Below are 19,995 nucleotides of genomic sequence, written 5' to 3' on the forward strand. Positions count from 1 at the left end.
TGAATCTCCCTCTTCCGTTTTGCCCACTCTGTAATCCTAGGTAATTACAGAGCCCCAGTTTGAGTTCCCTGAGTCCTACAGCAAATTCCCATTGGCTAACTATTTACCCATGTTAGTGTATATGCATCCGTCCTGCTCTCTCCATTTATTTCATTATCTCCCACTTCTCCCCTACCCTTGTCCATAAGTCTGTTCCCTATGTCATAACTTATACTTGAAGTTAAATTTTCTTTTAAATTATATATGTGATCTTGTTTTTTGGCATTCATCCTTTTAGGGAAGAGACAGTACATTGAATATTTCTTTTTGGATTGTAATTAATTGAGATTTTTTTTACTTTATAGCTATTTAATCAATGAATTAGCTCAGGGTTAGAAAAAAATTATGAAACTTAAATAGTTTCTTCCTGATGATTTTAATCATAAAACCTGTTTGTGAATTTGAAATACATGAACATTTGATAATATTTGTCATTCAACTAGTAACTTATTACTAAGAACTAAGAACAAAGAGCGTGTATTTAATGGCTTCTGTGCTTTCAGTACCAACATTGTCGCCCGATCAGTAAAAACCTTGGAAGCTATTATTTTTATCATCTTAAGTAAGATTTGATAAATATTTTTTCTGGTTCTTTTCTTGAAGGTTCAGAATTAGGCCTGGTTTCATCTTTTGGTATCTTTTGTCTTCATGAAATAATATGCCAGTATATATATCTGTATATCTTCATCTCTTTAATATCTTTCTGCTATATACTTTGTGACCTTTGGCAAGTTATTACAATTGACTAGGCTTCAGCTTTGCCATTTAATAGTGGAATTAGTAATGATACTAATGAATAGGATTAGTACAATGCTAAGTTATGCTTAGTATGTTTAGTTAATGTTTAAAATGCTCGCTTTAGGTTAGTAATTGTCACTTATTATTTCCTAAAGTAATAACTAACCAGATCTCTTTTTTTCATACCTTCTCTTGTGTTCCAGTAGTACCGTGAACAGGAAGCTATTCGCCTTTGCCTAAAACACTTTAGACAACATAACTATACAGAAGCCTTTGAATCACTGCAAAAGAAAACCAAGATTGCCCTGGAACATCCAATGTTAACAGATCTGCATGATAAATTGGTATTGAAGGGTGATTTTGATGCTTGTGAAGAATTAATTGAAAAAGCTGTAAATGGTATGTCATAAACATACTTAGATTGGTTATTAGGGCGATTATTAAGTATATACAAGAAACAGGGTTTGTTTGTTTTTAAAGAATGTAAGTTTGTGTCAGTTCTTAGTTTTCTTTTCTTCTTTCCCTTCTCCTCCCCCATCTTTTTACTCTAAGGATTTAGCTCCTTGAGTTTGGGACTTCTTTTCTGTAAGACAGGTCCATAATGTGATAATGAAACTTGAAAAATAAGCAAGTAACATATTTGAACTCATGTATCTAAATTTAAGTTTTCATCTTGGAAAACCATGTACTTACAGATGCTAACACTGACTAGCACTGAGCGACTTAGAAAAATTCTTTTAATGTTACTTTCAGTACCGGTGACCTATTCCTTTACATATTTTTGTTGATAACAAGTTGTTATTTTTTTAATAGTGTAATTTGGGGCTTCCCTGGTGGCTCACATGGTTAAGAATCTGCCTGCCAGCACAGGAGACCCAGGTTCAATCTCTGGGTCAAGAAGATATCCTGGAGGAGGAAATGGCAACCCACTCCAGTATTCTTGCCTGGAGAATTCCATGTACAGAGGAGCCTGGCAGACTATAGTCCATGGGGTCACAAAGAGTCAGACACCACTGAGCGACTGATACATACACACACACAATTTGGGGGTGGGGAGTGCTTGCGTAAGCCAAAAAATTCTATTAGTATACAGTTAATAATGATATAGTTGGTAATGAAGAGATTTGTATTGGAAACATTGTCTGTGTGATGTGAATGCTACATAATTGCTAATTTTCTTGGCTAGCCTGTGATCTGACTCTGAAAGAAATGTGAATGTTAGAGCATAATATTGTTGCAGAAAGGAGAACCCCTTCCAGGGCCTGAGAGTGGGCTCTTGTCTAACACTGGAAAATGAACTATCCCAGGAGACACATGTGCCAACAGCGCAAGAGACTTTATTGGGAAGGGGCGCCCAGGCAGAGAGCAGTAGGATAAGGGAACCCAGGAGAACTGCTCTGCCATGTGGCTCGCAGTCTCAGGTTTTATTGTGATGGGATTAGTTTCTGGGTTGTCTCTGGCCAATCATTTCGACTTAGAGTCCTTCCTGGGGGCACACGCATTGCTCAGCCAAGATAGATGCCAGCGAGAATTCTGGGAGATGGTGGGACACATGGTCTTTTGACGAACACATGGTCTTTCCCGAACTCTTCCGGGAAAGAGTGGTAGGTATATTAATTCCATGTTCTTTACTGGGACCTCCTGTTGTAAAATAACTCATGCAGATGGTTACTATGGTGCCTGACCAGGGTGTGTGTTTCCCCTAACAATATAATCTCCCAAGGTAATTGTTTTGGAGGATGATACCAATTAAATATTTAATGTCTTGTATTTTGTTATTTAAGGAACTGTGTTCTTATTGTATAGAGTAGCATGCTTTTAAAAAATTTAACTGTCATAGTAACAGAGTACAGAGTAGATGCTTGTGTTATAATGAAAAATAAGTATTTGGTCTTTTCTGTTTCCTGGCACACAACTCCTAAAACCCTTGGGATCTTCAGAGTGATGTGTCTTTTGTATGCTGAGATGACTGGTGCTGAAGTCCCTAGGTAGCTTCAGATCTCCATAAAAATCAAACCATGTGATTCAGCCCCATCCCTGATCTCTGGGGAGAGAAGCAGAGTCAAAGATGGTGTTCAGTCACCTAAAACCGTGTTTTAATCAGTCATCCCCACCTGATGGTATCTTGCCCAAAAGCCCAGAACAGTGGGGTTCAGATTACTTCAGTTTGAGGAACACATTGAGGTGCTAGGGAGCGTAGCATGAAGGGTATGGAAGGTACACAAACACACACTTCCAGTCACACACACACACGAAGCTATACACACTTCCAGTCACACACACACACCCCCCACCCTCGTACTTTGCCCTACATTTTTCTTCCATTTGGCTGTTTCAGATTTGAATCCTTTATAATAAACCAGTGATAGTAACTAAAGTGCTTTCCTAAATTACGTGGTTACTCTAGACTCGTTGACTCTGAAGGATGCTGTGGGAAACCCCGGTTTACAGCTGGTAGGTCACGAGGACCAGTGGCATGGAATTTGCGATTGGAATTTGAAGTGAGGATAGTCTTGTCAGACTAAGTCCTTTAATTTATGAGATCTGACACTAACTCCTGGTAGATACTGTCAGAATTGAATTGAATCTCTGTTGGATATCAAGTGGGAGTCAGAGAATTGGAGAAATGGTTGGTGTAAGGAGAAAACCCACACATTTGGAGTCAGAAGCACTGTAAGTGAAAAAGCTTAATGCTCAGTATAAAACTTGTGAAATGATGCAAAGTTGTATAGAAATCCTATTGCTTTAATAGAAACAAAGAATAGTAAACTTTCCTGGTGCTCTTTTCATATATTTTAATCTTATCACTATCTTTCATTATTATTAGACACTCACTTATCACATTTGTTGTTCTTGTTCAGTCACACAGTCGTGTCCGATTCTTTGCAACCCCATGGACTGCAGCACGCCAGGCTTCCCTGTCCATCACCAGCTCCCGGAGCTTGCTCAAACTCATGTCCATTGAGTTGGTGATGCCATCCAACCATCTCATCCTCTGTCGTCCCCTTCTTCTCTCACCTTGAGTCTCTCCCAGCCGTCAGGGTCTTTTCCAGTGAGTCAGCTCTTCACATCAGGTGGCCAAAGTATTGGAGCTTCAGCTTTAGCATCAGTCCTTCCAGTGAATATTCAGGACTGATTTCCTTTAGGATTTGGTTGAATATTTTACAGTTAGAGAAACAGAACCAGTGCCGCCTTTGAGTTTATAAATTTAAAGTTAAGTTAAAATGAATTGCTCCCAGCTCCACTGTGTAATAATAACAAACCTGCCTCTCAACCTTATGCATTGTTACTGTTTATCTAATTGATGATGATACTTTCAAATAAATGATTACTGTGTTTAAATAGAATATACTTTGGAGTATATACAAATAGAACATATGTAATAATCTCTTATAATCAAAATCCCACTAATGAAAGTATATATGTATGTGTGTATATATATGTATGTATACCATTTCTGAGAATTAGTTTATATTTTTTAACTTTGTAGGTGAAGGCACAAGTAAATTTATGTTGTAAGTCTTTTTATGGCATTTAATATTTTGTTAAGGTAAACAACAGACCCACCAGCAATTTTATGTAATTAGCTAAAAACAGGTTTTAGAACTGCCTGTTTAGCAATAGACATTTAAGAGAAGTTGTTAAAATCATGTGTAACTCTGCTCTTGCAGACAGTTAACTTATCCTTCTGACTCCAGGAAGGAACCAGGTTTAGGGAAATTGGTAGTAACTATGCTTGAGACTTTGGCACCCTACTCCAGTACTCTTGCCTGGAAAATCCCATGGACAGAGGAGCCTGTTGGGCTGCAGTCCATGGGGTCGCGAAGAGTTGGACACTTCAGAAGACTGAGCGACTTCACTTTCACCTTTCATTTTCATGCATTGGAGAAGGAAATGGCAACCCACTCCAGTGTTCTTGCCTGGAGAATCCCAGGGACTGGGGAGCCTGGTGGGCTGCCGTCTCTGGGGTCGCACAGAGTCGGACACGACTGAAGCGACTTAACAGCAGCATGCTTGAGACTTAAAGCCAAGTCATACTTTTTGTACACTTCACTGGCCTGGAACAGTGTTTAGTTAATAAACATTCCTTCCAGGGTTATTCAGTTTGCTGCTGACTTAACTGATGATGATTTGTTGGACAAATAAGGAAGTAAACACTGCAAAGTTTTTTGGCTTGTGCTCCATTAAAAACATAGTAGAGAAGGGTAAGAAGTTCCTGCCTGATCATAAGAAAGTCTAGGGAATCCAAAGCATTTTTCAGACTTCTTATGGTGGAGGTAACAAAAACTACTTTTAGTATATTTGATGTATTAGTATGCTCTTCTTCAAGTATAGTCTGTATTTTAAGAAAATGTTGGTCTGTATTTATTTCTTTAATAGACTTCCTGTTTGCCTAGAAACTTCCCTTTTTGTTGTTCAGTTGCTCAGTCGTGTCCGACTCTTTGCAACCCCATGGACTGCAGCACGCCAGGCTTCCCTGTCCTTCACAGCTCCTGGAGCTTGCTCAGACTCATGTCCATTGAGTTGGTGGTGCCATCCAATCATCTCATCCTCTGTTGTCCCCTTCTCTTCCTGCCTTCAATTTTTCCCAGCATCAGGATCTTTTCCTGTGAGTTTGCTCTTTGCATCAGGTGGCCAAAGTATTGGAGCTTCAGCTTCAGCATCAGTCCTTCTAATGAATATTCAGGACTGATTTCCTTTAGGATTGACTGGTTTGATCTCCTATATTTTATAGAGTCTTATGCCTATATAAATATGGATAGGGTAGTATCTACATATTTTATGCTTTCATGACATACCTAATTAGACCAATACCTATTAGACTAATTCACATAAAATGTTTAGGATTTAACCTTGTCTTCCTGTTTTCTGAATAAATGTAAGATGTGAATTATTTCTTTCTCATATGCTTGGTTGAATTTATCATTTAACCATCTGTGCTTGAGATTTACTTTCAGGAATAGTTTTAGGTTACCAGTTCAATTTCTTTGAACTTTATAAGACTATTCAGAGTTGTTTGGTTGGTTGGTTGAGGTTTAATAAGATCACCTAAAATTTCAAACTTACTAGCATGAAACTGTACCTAATACCCCCCATTATCTGTTTAATGTTTGTAGGATTTCTTAAAATGTGCTAATATTTATTATTTATGAATTATTTCTCCCTCCCCAATTCATTATTTTTACCATAAGTTTATCTTTTGAGAGAACCAACTGGTTTGTTGATTCTTTATGTTAACTTTTATGTCCTTGACTTATACTCTGTGTTTAATATTGTCTTCTTTTTCTCTTTGAGGTTAATATGCTTTTTATAATTTACTGAGATGGATACTTAGCTTTTTAATTTTCAGACTTTGTTATTTTCCTGTTATATGCATTTAAGGACATAAATTTCCCTCTTCTTATTTTTTAATTGTGCTATGAATTGTTTTCATTTTTATCCAGTTCATTAATTTCATTAGGAAATGATACTGCTCTTTTGTGAGTCATAGTTATATAAGAAATATAGTTTAATTTCCAAATACATAAAGGTTTTCTGGCTCTTTTCTTTGTTACTTCTATCTAACTAAATGCATAGTGGTCAGAGTACATATTTTGCACATTCCAGTTCTTCAGAATTTGAGAAGACTTAACCATATTGCCTACTTTTTCCATTTTTATAAACATATTATGTGCACTTGGACAAAATCCAATTCTTTAGTTGTTGGTGCAATGTTTTATCTAAGTCCAGTTAGTCTCGTTTTCTTATCATGTTGTGTAAGTCTGCTTTCCTAGTAAGGTTTTCTATCTGATTCTCTCAATTACTAAGAAAAATGTGTTAACACTTCCAACTATGATTATGGAACTCTCTCTTCATATACATCTGTCAGCTTTTGCTTGGTATATTTTGAAGCTATATTACTAGATGCACACAAATTTTTAATTTTTTAATTTTGGATGAAAACTTTTGTATTAAAGTATATTTTTATCTCTAGTAATGTTTTTACATTAAGGCATAGATTGTCTTACATTAATATAACTGCCTTTATTTGGTAAGTGTTTACATAGCATATCTATCTCCATGTTTTAATTTCAAGCTTTCTGTATCCTTTTTTCAGAGATGTATCTCCTATAAATTTAGTTGTTTTTTTTTTTTTTTTTTTAAATCTGTCTTCTTTTGATTTGAACATTAATTTACTTACTTGATTGAATTACTGGTAAATATATGAGTTTAATCCTACCATTTTACTGAAAAATTTTGTAATGTCCTTTATTTCTTCTCTTTGGTTCTTGTCTCTTATTTTTTTAAACTTTTAACCTTTCTATTTTTTATTTATTTATTTGGAAGTAGTGCAGCCTGTTTATATTTTTTTATGGTGAATCTGTAAATGACTACAAATATAAATACTTAACAAAATTTATTAGTACAAGAACGTAATAGATTTTCAACTCCCATCTACTTACATTCCAGCTCATATGCTGTTGTTCTTTATTTTCATACTATGTTCAAAGATCCTAGAAGACATTACTAATCTTGATTTTATAGTATCCATTAATTTTATCAAATTTTACTGATTTTTTTTTTGCTGTTCATTGCCATTTGAATCTTTGACTTTATATCTAAGATCATATTCCTTCTGCCTTAAGCACATCCTTTAGAATTTCTTCTAATGAAGATTAACTCAGTTTTTGTTTGATTGAAAATTTGCCTCTTTTCTCAAAAGATATTTTACTGGGTATAGAATTCTAGAGAAAATGGCAACCCACTCCAGTATTCTTGCCTGGGAAATTCCATGGACAGAGAAGCCTGGCAGGGTGTGGTCCAGGGGGTCCCAAAGAGTCAGACATGACTGAGTGACTAACATTTAACTTACATAGAATTCTAGATTGACAATTATTTTCTTCAAGTACATTTTGGGTATCATTTCACTGTTATCAGTTTTCATTATTGGCAGTTTCAACGATTGCTTTTTTAGCTGCAGTCTGTCTTTTTTCCTGTGGCTGTTTAAATATACAAGTATATTAGCTATACCTTTGTTTTAGATTATTTTATAATTATATAAATAGGGCAGCTCCAGTATGGTGACCCTGTTAACTATTATGTATTTTGGTTTTCTTTCAAGTTAAAGGTACATTGCCTGTCTATCTTTCATTTCTTTCATTTTCTCATTTTAATTGCACATTTATGTTTAATTTTTTAAGCTTCTCTAATATTTTTATCTCGTTTCCATTACTATATTGTTGTTTTCTTTCTTACTTTGATCTTCATTTCTGTTATGTATTCTTCTTTTCCTTCCTTTTTTCCTTCAACTCTGACATTCATGTTTTATTTACCTTTGTTTTCATACCTTATCTTTGTATCTCTGTTTTCTGTGTGTATCTCTAATTGTGCTAATATTGTATAATAGAGTTTCTTACTTTTTTATATTCATGGAAAAGTATTTGGCCATTTTCATCTATTACATGACTACATTTTGATGTTGAATCAGATTTTTTTGCCACTTCAAAATTTTTTCTTCCTTTTCCTTTTTACATCTTTATAAAAATCTTGAATTGCTTGTTTTTGACATTTAGTAATCTTTGAAAGAAATAAATTTTTCCTGTTTTAAATAGGCTCTTAGGACTGTGTTCTAGAATAGAAAAATTTTTTCTTATGGTATTGCTTTTCTCTTGGGACATTGTTTCTTCTCAACAGTACTCCTAATGCAAAATCTCTCTCTCTTTTTTTTCCACCAGACTGCTTCCTGAAACATGACTAGTTTCCCCAAGTCCTGTTCATTCATGTCTTTTTTTTTTTAATTAGTTTTTATTAGTGTATATTTCGGAGAAGGTAATGGCACCCCACTCCAGTACTCTTGCCTGGAAAATCCCATGGATTTCACTTTCACTTTTCACTTTCATGCTTTGGAGAAGGAAATGGCAACCCACTCCAGTGTTCTTGCCTGGAGAATCCCAGGGACGGGGGAGCCTGGTGGGCTGCCGTCTATGGGGTCACCCAGAGTCGGACACGACTGAAGCGACTTAGCAGCAGCAGCAGCAGCAGTTCTTAGACATTTAAATGCTGTACTTTTTTTTTGTTTTGGAGACTTTTAAAATAGTATAACAGTTGTTTTCATAGTTTTGTAGATGAGAATGTCATTGTTTCAGTAGAAAGCTCAGTTGTTTGTGTTCAATCATTTAGAATATATACAAGTAAATATACCAGACAAAAGGCTTATTAACTAAGCAAGACCTTTCTAGAATTAGAAATTTGGGAAACATGGGGAAATTATTTGGGCAGCAGAGGTGTAAACTTTTCATTTGTTATTAGATATTGAAAGGAGTTCTTTAACATTAAAACAAGGAACTGAAAGCAATATATTTTGAAAAAATCTTTATCCTGCCTTTTTGTTATTTTCTATTTTTTAATGCGGGATCTTAGTTCCCTGAACAGGGAGCAAATGTATGCCTCCCGTAGTGGAAGAGTGACATCTTAATCACTGGACGGCCAGGAAGTCGCATCTTTATCCTGCTTTAATAATGTTTGTAGCATTTGTATTGATCACCTCAAGTATTTCAGGCTTATGACTGTTTAATATCAAAAATTTTAACTTATTCTATTAAAAAATAAAGTCTCTTTAGCATGTCTCCTATGGGTTTGAAATGACTTTTCACCAAGAAAACAGTATATTAAACTTTATATTACTGTTCTTCTTTTTGAGGACATGAAAGAAGATTCTTAAGCATGTTATTTCATTGAAAATAGCTACTAAATACAATTTGCTTCAGATCTGATCTGGACTATTTAATGATAACCCAGTTTCTCTGGCAGTAGGCAATAATATGTATTCTAATAAATGAGGGTAATCTTTAATTTATTGTGTTTCTCTGCAAAATTTAACATTTTAAGTAATTTTAAAATTTTGAGTCATGAGATAGTTTAATATTACAAAATGAAAGTACAAGAATTTAGAGTTGAATGTGGAGAGGTATGAGAGAGCTGGAATTATGTTTCTAGCTTTTATGTCTTATGGTAACCCATGATTTCTCCAAAAGAAGTGTTGTGGTTGAGTTTGGTTTGGTTTTAGTTTTAGTTTTTGGTAGAACAGTTAGCTTATCAACTAACCACATTTGTTTTCTGAAACAACTTCCAACTCACATGAATAGTACAGATAAGAAAGTGATCTGGAGTAGTGGCAAACCAGTGTTGCAGAGAGAAAATGAAACATAAGTAAACTTGAGCCTCAGTGTCCAATAGGTCTTTTATTTAAGAGTGAGATTACATTTTTTCCTTTAAATTGTAATTAATGTGACATAATTGAACTATTCTAAAAGGCTAATAGAGTTTTGCCAAGAGAATGCACTGGTCATAGCAAACACTCTATTCCAAAAACACAAGAGAAGACTCTACACATGGACATCACCAGATGGTCAACACCGAAATCAGATTGATTATATTCTTTGCAGCCAAAGATGGAGAAGCTCTATACAGTCAGCAAAAACAAGACCGGGAGCTGACTGTGGCTCAGATCATGAACTCCTTATTGCCAAATTCACACTTAAATTGAAGAAAGCAGGGAAAACCACTAGACCATTCAGGTATGACCTAAATCAAATCCCTTATGATTATCCAGTGGAAGTGAGAAATAGATTTAAGGGCCTAGATCTGATAGACAGAGTGCCTGATGAACTATGGACGGAAGTTCGTGACATGGTACAGGAGACAGGGATCAAGACCATCCCCATGGAAAAGAAATGCAAAAAAGCAATGTGGCTGTCTGGGGAGGCCTTACAAATAGCTGTGAAAAGAAGAGAAGCAAAAAGCAAAGGAGAAAAGGAAAGATATAAGCATCTGAATGCAGAGTTCCAAAGAATAACAAGGAGAGATAAGAAAGTCTTCCTCAGCGATCAATGCAAAGAAATAGAGGAAAACAACAGAATGGGAAAGACTAGAGATCTCTTCAAGAAAATTAGAGACACCAAGGGAACAATGGGCTCGATAAAGGACAGAAATGGTATGGACCTAACAGAAGCAGAAGATATCAAGAAGAGGTGGCAAGAATACACAGAAGAACTGTACAAAAAAGATCTTCATGACCCAGATAATCACGATGGTGTGATCATTCACCTAGAGCCAGACATCCTGGAATGTGAAGTCAAGTGGGCCTTAGAAAGCATCACTATGAACAAAGCTAGTGGAGGTGATGGAATTCCAGTTGAGCTATTTCAAATCCTGAAAGATGATGCTGTGAAAGTGCTGCACTCAATATGCCAGCAAATTTGGAAAACTCAGCAGTGGCCACAGGACTGGAAAATGTCAGTTTTCATTCCAATCCCAAAGAAAGGCAATACCAAAGAATGCTCAAACTACTGCACAGTTGCACTCATCTCACATGCTAGTAAAGTAATGCTCAAAATTCTCCAAGCCAGGCTTCAACAGTGCGTGAACTGTGAACTTCCAGATGTTCAAGCTGGTTTTAGAAAAGGCAGAGGAACCACAGATGAAATTGCCAACATCTGCTGGATCATTGAAAAAACAAGAGAGTTCCAGAAAAACATCTATTTCTGCTTTATTGACTATGCCAAAGCCTTTGACTGTGTGGATCACAATAAACTGTGGAAAATTCTGAAAGAGATGGGAATACCAGACCACCTGACCTGCCTCTTGAGAAACCTATATGCAGGTCAGGAAGCAGCAGTTAGAACTGGACATGGAACAACAGACTGGTTCCAAATAGGAAAAGGAGTATGTCAAGGCTGTATATTGTCACCCTGCTTATTTAACTTCTGTGCAGAGTACATCATGAGAAACGCTGGGCTGGAAGAAGCACAAGCTGGAATCAATATCAATAACCTCAGATATGCAGATGACACCATCCTTACGGCAGAAAGTGCAGAGGAACTAAAAAGCCTCTTGATGAAAGTGAAAGTGGAGAGTGAAAAAGTTGGCTTAAAGCTTAACATTCAGAAAACTAAGATCCTGGCATCTGGTCCCATCACTTCATGGGAAATAGTTGGGGAAACAGTGTCAGACTTTTTTTGAGGGGATCTCCAAAATCACTGCAGATGGTGATTGCAGCCATGAAATTAAAAGACGCTTACTCCTCAGAAGGAAAGTTATGACCAACCTAGAAAGCATATTCAAAAGCAGAGACATTACTTTGCCAACAAAGGTCCGTCTAGTCAAGGTTATGGTTTTTCCAGTAGTCATGTATGGATGTGAGAGTTGGACTGTGAAGAAAGCTGAGCGCTGAAGATTTGATGCTTTTAACTGTGGTGTTGGAGAAGACTCTTGAGAGTCCCTTGGACTGCAAGGAGATCCAACCAATCCATTCTAGAGGAGATCAGTCTTGGGTGTTCTTTGGAGGGAATGATGCTGAAGCTGAAACTCCAGTACTTTGGCCACCTCATGTGATGAGTTGACTCATTGGAAAAGACTCTGATGCAGGGAGGGATTGGGGGCAGGAGGAGAAGGGGACGACAGAGGATGAGATGGCTGGATGGCATCACCGATGCCATCACGACTCGATGGACGTGAGTTTGAGTGAACTCAGGGAGTTGGTGATGGACAGGGAGGCCTGGCGTGCTGTTATTCATGGGGTCGCAAAGAGTTGGACACAACTGAGCAACTGAACTGAACTGAACTGATCCCTCTTTTATTAGAACATTTAGTATTGCAGTAGAATGATCTGGTGTGGTGAGTTTTGTTGCCCAGACTCTTGTTTTTTTTCAAGTGTTATTGAGTAGGTACATTGTTGTGTATTTTATTACAGTGTTTAATCTGAGAGTATAATTTAAAAACTATTATTTGTGTTATATGTGTGTGTTTATTTTTAGTTACATGCTCTCTATAAAGAGTTGAAAATACTTTAGACTTTGGAATTGGACTTTTTACCTTTTTGTTTAGATTCTTTGGGCTTGCTAATTTCTCTGAACCTTGATTTTCTAAACTTTGCAATAATTAGTAATAACCATGGCATAGATTTATTTTCGGAGAAGGCAGTGGCACCCCACTCCAGTACTCTTGCCTGGAAAATCCCATGGACGGAGGAGCCTGGTAGGCTACAGTCCATGGGGTCGCTAAAAGAGTTGGATACCACTGAGCGACTTCACTTTCACTTTTCACTTTCATGCATTGGAGAAGGAAATGGCAACCCACTCCAGTGTTCTTGCCTGGAGAATCCCAGGGACGGGGGAGCCTGGTGGGCTGCCGTCTGTGGGGTTGTGCAGAGTTGGACACGACTGAAGTGACGCAGCAGATTTATTTTAAAGAGTAAATGAGTTAACCTTTCTGGTGTCTTGCACACAGTAAGTATGCAATAAAAGTCAACTCTTCTTTGGTAAGATATTTTTAAAGAGTTGCTTCCAGGTTTGATAATTCTATTTTGAAGTAACTTCAAGTTTTCTGATAGTCTCTAAGAATGAATAAGAGATACCAAGGAGAACTGTGTGACCTTTAGACTAGTGAAGAGAAAAGGGATTTATTTGAGATAGAGGAAGGCAAATTAAAAAGTTCCCCAAACAATGTTTTTTTAAATATTTGCTTGACTGCTTTGCAAGATGGTGTGACTTGTCAGGGAGCCATCATGTACTAGAAATTGACTTCATTGGAAGTAGGAGTTTTATGAACAGTTTGTTGAAATGTAAGGAACTTAGTAACAGTAAGATGACTCAAAGGAAATGTCAGCCATGTGGCTAGGAAAGTCCCTCCACCTCTTGCTCTTTTTTCCATTCTAAGCATTTATTATATACTGAGCATCTCTGATGTTATACTGTTAACTGTCATTATTCAAAAGAAGGTTAACTGTATCTATCTAGAGTAAAATCATCATAACATCTGATTTTAAGTTTGGAGTACTTAATATTTAAATTTTGGAAATAAGTTCATCTGTATGCCTGAGTATAAATCCTTTGTGCATACTTAGGTCTCTTTGTCCTTGTTAAAACAAGCTAATGTCAATGTACAAAGCACTGCTTGTAGAAACTGAATATGTCTAGTGAGCCTTGAAGAAGAGACATTTCAGGGGTAACAAAGTAAATGTGAAAATGGTTTATATTGGTAGTAACAGTATGTTGCAAAATTCTCCCCAAGTTATGGGAAAAAATCCACCTATCTAGTTGTTTTGTGGCTTTTCTTCTGATAGTAATCATGCTCAATGCAAAAAAAGAGCGAGTGGGAAACAAATAAATACAAAGGCAAAACCCAAAATCAAAATTATCCTACTCCTGCCAATCAAAGAATGTCACTTTTACGTTTTTGATGTATGTCACTGTGTGTTTTTCTGTGTGTGTGTGGTATTTACAAATTGATTTTACAAAATTACATAAGAATTGTTTAGAGAATTGCTTTTTTTACTTTGAAAAATTCCTGACAATATTTTCATAAGACAGTTGTGTTTGATAGAAGAGAAATTATGAAGCCCTTGATGGATAAAGTATTTATTTGTAAGCTTTTCAAGTTAGTTAAGAGTGAGAATAGAAGGATTGGTTGAAGAAACAGAATTTTACCTCCAGTGTTCAGAATGACTTTAAAGATCAGGAAGTCCTTCATCTGATTATAACTGTTCCTATGATCACTACTTTAGGAGCTGTTAGAAGAATTTCCCCCAGTGGATTGTGATTTCTTTTTCAGAATAGTCACAGAAGACTTTTAGGAGAAAGAGGAGATGGAGACTTTTCTAAGGTGAACATAAGGTGGAATCAGCCAGACACACACAGTTGGAGTAAATAAATATATTGGTTCTAACAGTGATGGAATCCTAGAATGGCAGAATTTGGAAGGAACCTCAGGCTCTGTCCAACTCTTAAACACCAATTTTACAAGATGAGGAACTTTTTTGACTTATCAAAAGTCCTGTAACAAATTACTGTTGGAGACTTAGGTAATATGACAATTGCGTGCTATGTCGCTTCAGTCTTGTGTGACACTTTGCAGCCCTGTGGACTGTAGCCTGCCAGTCTCCTCTGTCCATGGGATTCTCCAGGCAAGAATACTAGAGTGGGTTGCTATGCCCTCCTTCAGGGGTCTTCCCGACCCAGGGATCGAACCTGCATCTCTTATGTCTCCTGTGTTGGCCTGGGCTTCATTGGTGGCTCACATGGTAAAGAATCTGCCTGCAATGCAGGAGACCCGGGTTCGATCCCTCGGTGGGGAAGATCCCCTGGATAAGGGAACAGCAACCCATTCCAGTATTCATGCCTGGAGAATTCCATGGACAGAGGAGCCTGGTGGACTACAGCCCATGGGGTCACAAAGAGTCGGACATGACTGAGTGACTAACACACACAAAAACAGAAAATTTATTACTTTTCTAATTGTCTCTATTGTTGCTTTGTATTTTTCTGCCGTTTTCTTATCTCCCTCAGTTTTCTCTTTATCTCTGTATAGTTCCATCTTTTACTTTTTCCTCTCTCTCCTCTTCAGTTAGCCATTATGTAGAATATTTTAAAATCATTATTTATCTTAAATAATTTTATCTTGCCCTGTTTACGGTTTGTAAGACAAACCGTAAACAGGATCATTTAACTTTTATGTGCCTTTCACAAAATGAACTAAAATGTACTGTTTTATTTCTGAATTTGTAATTATTATATTTATTATCATCTTATCATTATTGTTAGTAGGAGCGCCACAACATTTTGTCCGGAATACAAAAGATTTCCCACTCTTGTAATGGGAAAATACTATTGACCAGAATAGACTGGATGGACAAGAATTGTCATGAAAACCTATGGGAGTAGATAATATTGATAGAAACACTCAATAAAACATGCTGTAAATCTATTTGTTCCCCTTACTTTAATATTTAAAATATAAATGCTAATTTATGAGTGCTTATTTAAGAAGGAGAGAGCTTACTTTTTGCAATAATTTTTTAAAGTCCACAAGCAAAGAAAAAGAAACTAGTTGAGTTTATGAGATAGAGCTTTTCTTCTCAAAGCCATATGAAAGGACTTGAAAGCTGAAGGGTGTGGTAGCAATTGAGCTTCATAATTGCCCAGAAAAGAAAGAGATTAGGGAGGTTCTGTAAATTACACAGTCTTTGGCAAGTATACAAGTCAGAGAGAACAGACAGTTTTCTTTATAAGTTCTTTGCAAAAGTATTTGCTTTCAGTGGCTAAATGAAGCGAAAGGAAATCCTTTATTCAAATTGAAATCAGAGTCAAATGACAGAATTTACAGTAAAGGTAACTCTGTAAATTATAATCTGTTTGAGCTCATGTAAAAGAAAACCCTAGTTTGAAAAGTAAGGGAATGTTGTTTTATCATATAACAAGAAGTCCAGAGGTAAGGTAGATTTCATGGTTAGTGGATTCAGTGATCCAGTTTCTTTCTCTCTCTCTGTCCTGTCATCATTACAGAGTTGATTTCATTCTTGAATGTAGCAGTTATGTACATTTGCATGTTGATATAAACATTTCCAGGGGAACAAAAGTAGATTCTTCCTTCCTTCTCTGTATATTCATTTAAAAGTAAGAAAATATTTCCCTAAAGCAACCCACCCCACCCCACCCCACCCCACCCTCCAGGAGATCCTCATGATTCAGTAGCCAGGGATTGCTTTCATACCATTCTTAAACTAATCTTTGTTGAAGGGCACAGGATTAGGACTTGATAATAATTTGGAGTAGAATGGATGTATGTGGGGAGTTCAGTCTCCATCATAGTACCTAGTATAGACCATCATAGTACCTAGTATAACTAGCTACTGTACTGTAACAACAACTGTTAAGAATGAGATTTAGAATTTATTAAATGAAGAAAGTAAAGCATATTGAAACATGAGTCCTCGCCCGACTACTTAAGAACTCTGTTATTTGGATTAAATTCATTCATTACTCTTGAGTACGTATTTCCACATCTATAAAATGAAGATGATAATGCGTAATTCATAAAGTTGATTTTAGAATTAAATCAGATAAGATAGCACAGTTTCTAATGTTTAGTGTTCAATAAATATACTATTACAGTTACTGGTACTTTTATCTCTCTACAATTTTATACTTGAACTGTAAAAGTGGTATTTTCACTTTAAAGGACTAGTTTTGTTTTTTCCCGAAGATACAAGGGCCTAGTCCAAAGTTGTTGGAGCTCCCATTTCCTTTTCTAGATTTTTGGGATAATAGTACAAAAATGGGGAGAACTTAGTAAGTTTAGTATGAGCTGCCACTGAAAAAATTTGTGTACATGGTCGTGTCAACTTATATTTTGCTATTTATATTTGAGGTAGCATAAAAACTAAAGTGACATTTTATGAAAATGTGCTGCTGTTTTAGTGTCATATTAGTGATTTTCTTTAATGTAGGCTTCCACATTTTGGTCTTTTTTGCTATAATAAAAAGTGTAAGCTACTGAGATGTAATTCTTTCTCCTTTAATACTTGCAGATGGCTTGTTCAATCAGTATATCAGTCAGCAGGAATATAAGCCACGATGGAGTCAGATCATTCCCAAAAGCACCAAAGGTGAGTCTGACCTTCGAGGTTGTGGGTGCTTTTGCTTTAATGTTCCAGTTCATTTGTGCTCAAGTTTCACTGTACCCTACTAATGAAAATCAGGTGCTTAAAAACAGACAAAGGCTCCTCAGCAAGGTGGCAGAGGTATTTTATTACCTTAAATTTTTCTTTTAAATCTTTTTGTTTTATGGCTATAACAGAAGGTTGGGCATTATTTACACAGAATAGCAGCACAAACTGCTTTTATATAGAGACTCTGTAAAATTATAGGTTATGGTATTATAATGCCAAACATGTGTCCCTAGAAAACCTTAAATTCTGCAAAATTGCTCACTAAAGCTCATAGGACTTATGTGAGAGGTAGAAATGGGACATACCATTCTAAATCTGTGGAACTTAATAGCCAGATACTAATAAAAACTAGTGTTCAGTTCAGTTCAGTCCCTCAGTCGTGTCTGACTCTTTGCGACCCCATGAATCGCAGCACGCTGGGCCTCCCTGTCCATCACCAACTCCCGGAGTTCACTCCAACTCACGTCCATCGAGTTGGTGATGCCATCCAGCCATCTCATCCTCTGTCGTCCCCTTTTCCTCCTGCTCCCAATCCCTCCCAGCATCAGAGTCTTTTCCAATGAGTCAACTCTTCGCGTGAGGTGGCCAAAGTACTGGAGTTTCAGCTTTAGCATCATTCCTTCCAAAGAAATCCCAGGGCTGATCTCCTTCAGAATGGACTGGTTGGATCTCCTTGCAGTCCAAGGGACCCTCAAGAGTCTTCTCCAACACCACAGTTCAAAAGCATCAATTCTTCAGCGCTCAGCCTTCTTCACAGTCCAACTCTCAAATCCATACATGACCACAGGAAAAACCACAGCCCTGACTAGACGGACCTTTGTTGGCAAAGTAATGTCTCTGCTTTTTAAAAACTAGTGTAGTAATTCTAATAAGAATAAATGCTAGTATGTAAAGAGTCTGATGTGACTGAACAACAGCAGTTAAATATAGGCGTTTATATTAAGCATCCCAGTGATTTTGGAGCTTTAAACCTTGGGTCACACACTTTCTTTGAGCTATAGGCACTAGAGGACATTTGATGCTAATGAAGACTATTTTTATCAAAGCTTAAAATCTGACCTTGGCTGTGATATTCTTCATTAACCTGTCTTTTCATATGGGAGAGGTTTTGGTCACTCCTTCATCGGCACTCACTGCTTTGTCAGTTGGTTAACATAATGGAAAGTGTAGCAGTTCTTGAATGCAACTACTTGTGGTAAAGGAAGGCAGTTCTGTGGATGTTCAGCTTTCTTCCTCTGGTCTTCATACATTGTCAAAGCCTTCATTTTATTTGTGAGAAAGCTTTTCCACATAGTGTTAAACATCAGTATACTGGAGAAAATTGCTTATGAACCTCCATAAGTTCTGAGTTACATTGGCATCATTTTCCTGTTTTATCAGTCACATACAAGGTAATTTTCTTCAAAGATGAAGAAGCATGTTTCTTCAAACATGCTACCACATTTTTGCTACATGTGGTGGCAAACAGATTGCAGCTGTATATCTGAAAGCTAATGGATTAAATATATAAAATGCAAGCATACTGACAATAAATTTATTTTAGTGTGTTCTTAATCTGTTCTTGAAAGTGGTGATACTGACTTTACTAATTGGAGAGAAGAAGGAAGAAAAGGGCAAAACTTCTACAGTAATGAGCTGCAGAATCTAAACCTGTCTATTAAAAAGGAGAGAGAATTTGCAGGAAACTTCTGATTGATTAGTGCTTAAATATAGTTTCAGTTTTGCGTCTTATGTATAATATATAAGAACTGACATTTCAGTCTTTTTCATAGTATCCCAATGAAATCAGTAAAAACTTGGATGGTCCCTATTTTACATAGGAGGAGGCTGGTTCAGGGAAAGTTATTAGCTAACATAATACATTTCAATTAATGGGAGAGTTGCAAAGAAAAATTCAGGTTTTCAAGTTTACATCAAGAAAGGCATTAGAATCTTGTAGCTGTTGAACCACGGAAATGAAATTTTATCTTCATTTATGTAGGATCTGATATAAAGTAAGGTTAAAGTTGAATAATAGTTTTCTCCTACTGAAGTTTAAAATTTTCACTCATTATATTTATTTATTTGGCTGCACCAGGTCCTAGTTGTGTCTCGCAGATCTTTGCTGTGGAATGAGGGATCTTTCGTTGCAGTAATCGGTTTCTCCGTAGTTAGTGCCCCGTCTTACTTGCCCTGCAGCATGTGGGATCTTTTCCCAACCAGGGTTCGAACCCACGTCCCCTGCATTGGAAGGCGAATTCCTAACCACTGGACCAGCAGGGAAGTCCCTTCACTGATTATATTTAATCCTGCCTATTAAGCTCTGTGATGTGTAAATAAGAGTCAAAAGAAAGCAAATCTTATGTTTTGTCACACAGTACTACTCAAAGTGGTGGATTATGTGGAAACTGATTTCTGAAATATTGGAAAACAAAATTAATACAGTGAGGAAATGATCATTAATGTAAAACTTGATAGCATCATAGTTATCAGTAGCTAGTTTAATGAACTTTAAAACTGCTCATTAGGGACTTCCCTGGTGGTCCAGTGGCTAGGACTACGTGTTCCCAATGTAGGGGTCCTGAGTTTGAACCCTGATCAGGGAACTAGAACCCCACATGCTGCAACTAAGACCCAGTGCAGCCAAATAAATAAGAATAATTTTTTTTTAAATAATAAAAATAAAACTGCTCATTTTACTAATAAACCATGCCTAGAGTTATAAGACCTGCAGTCTAATAAGACCTGCAGTC

The 19,995-nt window shown here is 36.7% G+C and overlaps 1 protein-coding gene across 7 annotated transcripts in view; it reads left to right on the forward strand.

Moving 5' to 3' along the window:
- MKLN1 (muskelin 1) overlaps positions 1-19,995 on the forward strand; it is a 381,880-nt gene that overhangs the window by 266,947 nt on the left and 94,938 nt on the right. For 6 of the 7 annotated variants that reach the window (XM_055590941.1, XM_055590940.1, XM_055590944.1 and 3 more), the window contains 2 exons: positions 984-1,176; positions 17,123-17,200. In XM_055590941.1, coding sequence (XP_055446916.1) covers positions 984-1,176; positions 17,123-17,200 — 271 coding nt within the window. Of the gene's footprint in view, positions 1-980; positions 1,177-17,122; positions 17,201-19,995 lie in introns of all 7 variants that reach the window. The other variant, XM_055590945.1, reaches the window with a different exon arrangement.

Source organism: Bubalus kerabau, chromosome 8, assembly GCF_029407905.1.
Source record: "Bubalus kerabau isolate K-KA32 ecotype Philippines breed swamp buffalo chromosome 8, PCC_UOA_SB_1v2, whole genome shotgun sequence".
Taxonomy (NCBI): Eukaryota; Metazoa; Chordata; class Mammalia; order Artiodactyla; family Bovidae; genus Bubalus; species Bubalus kerabau.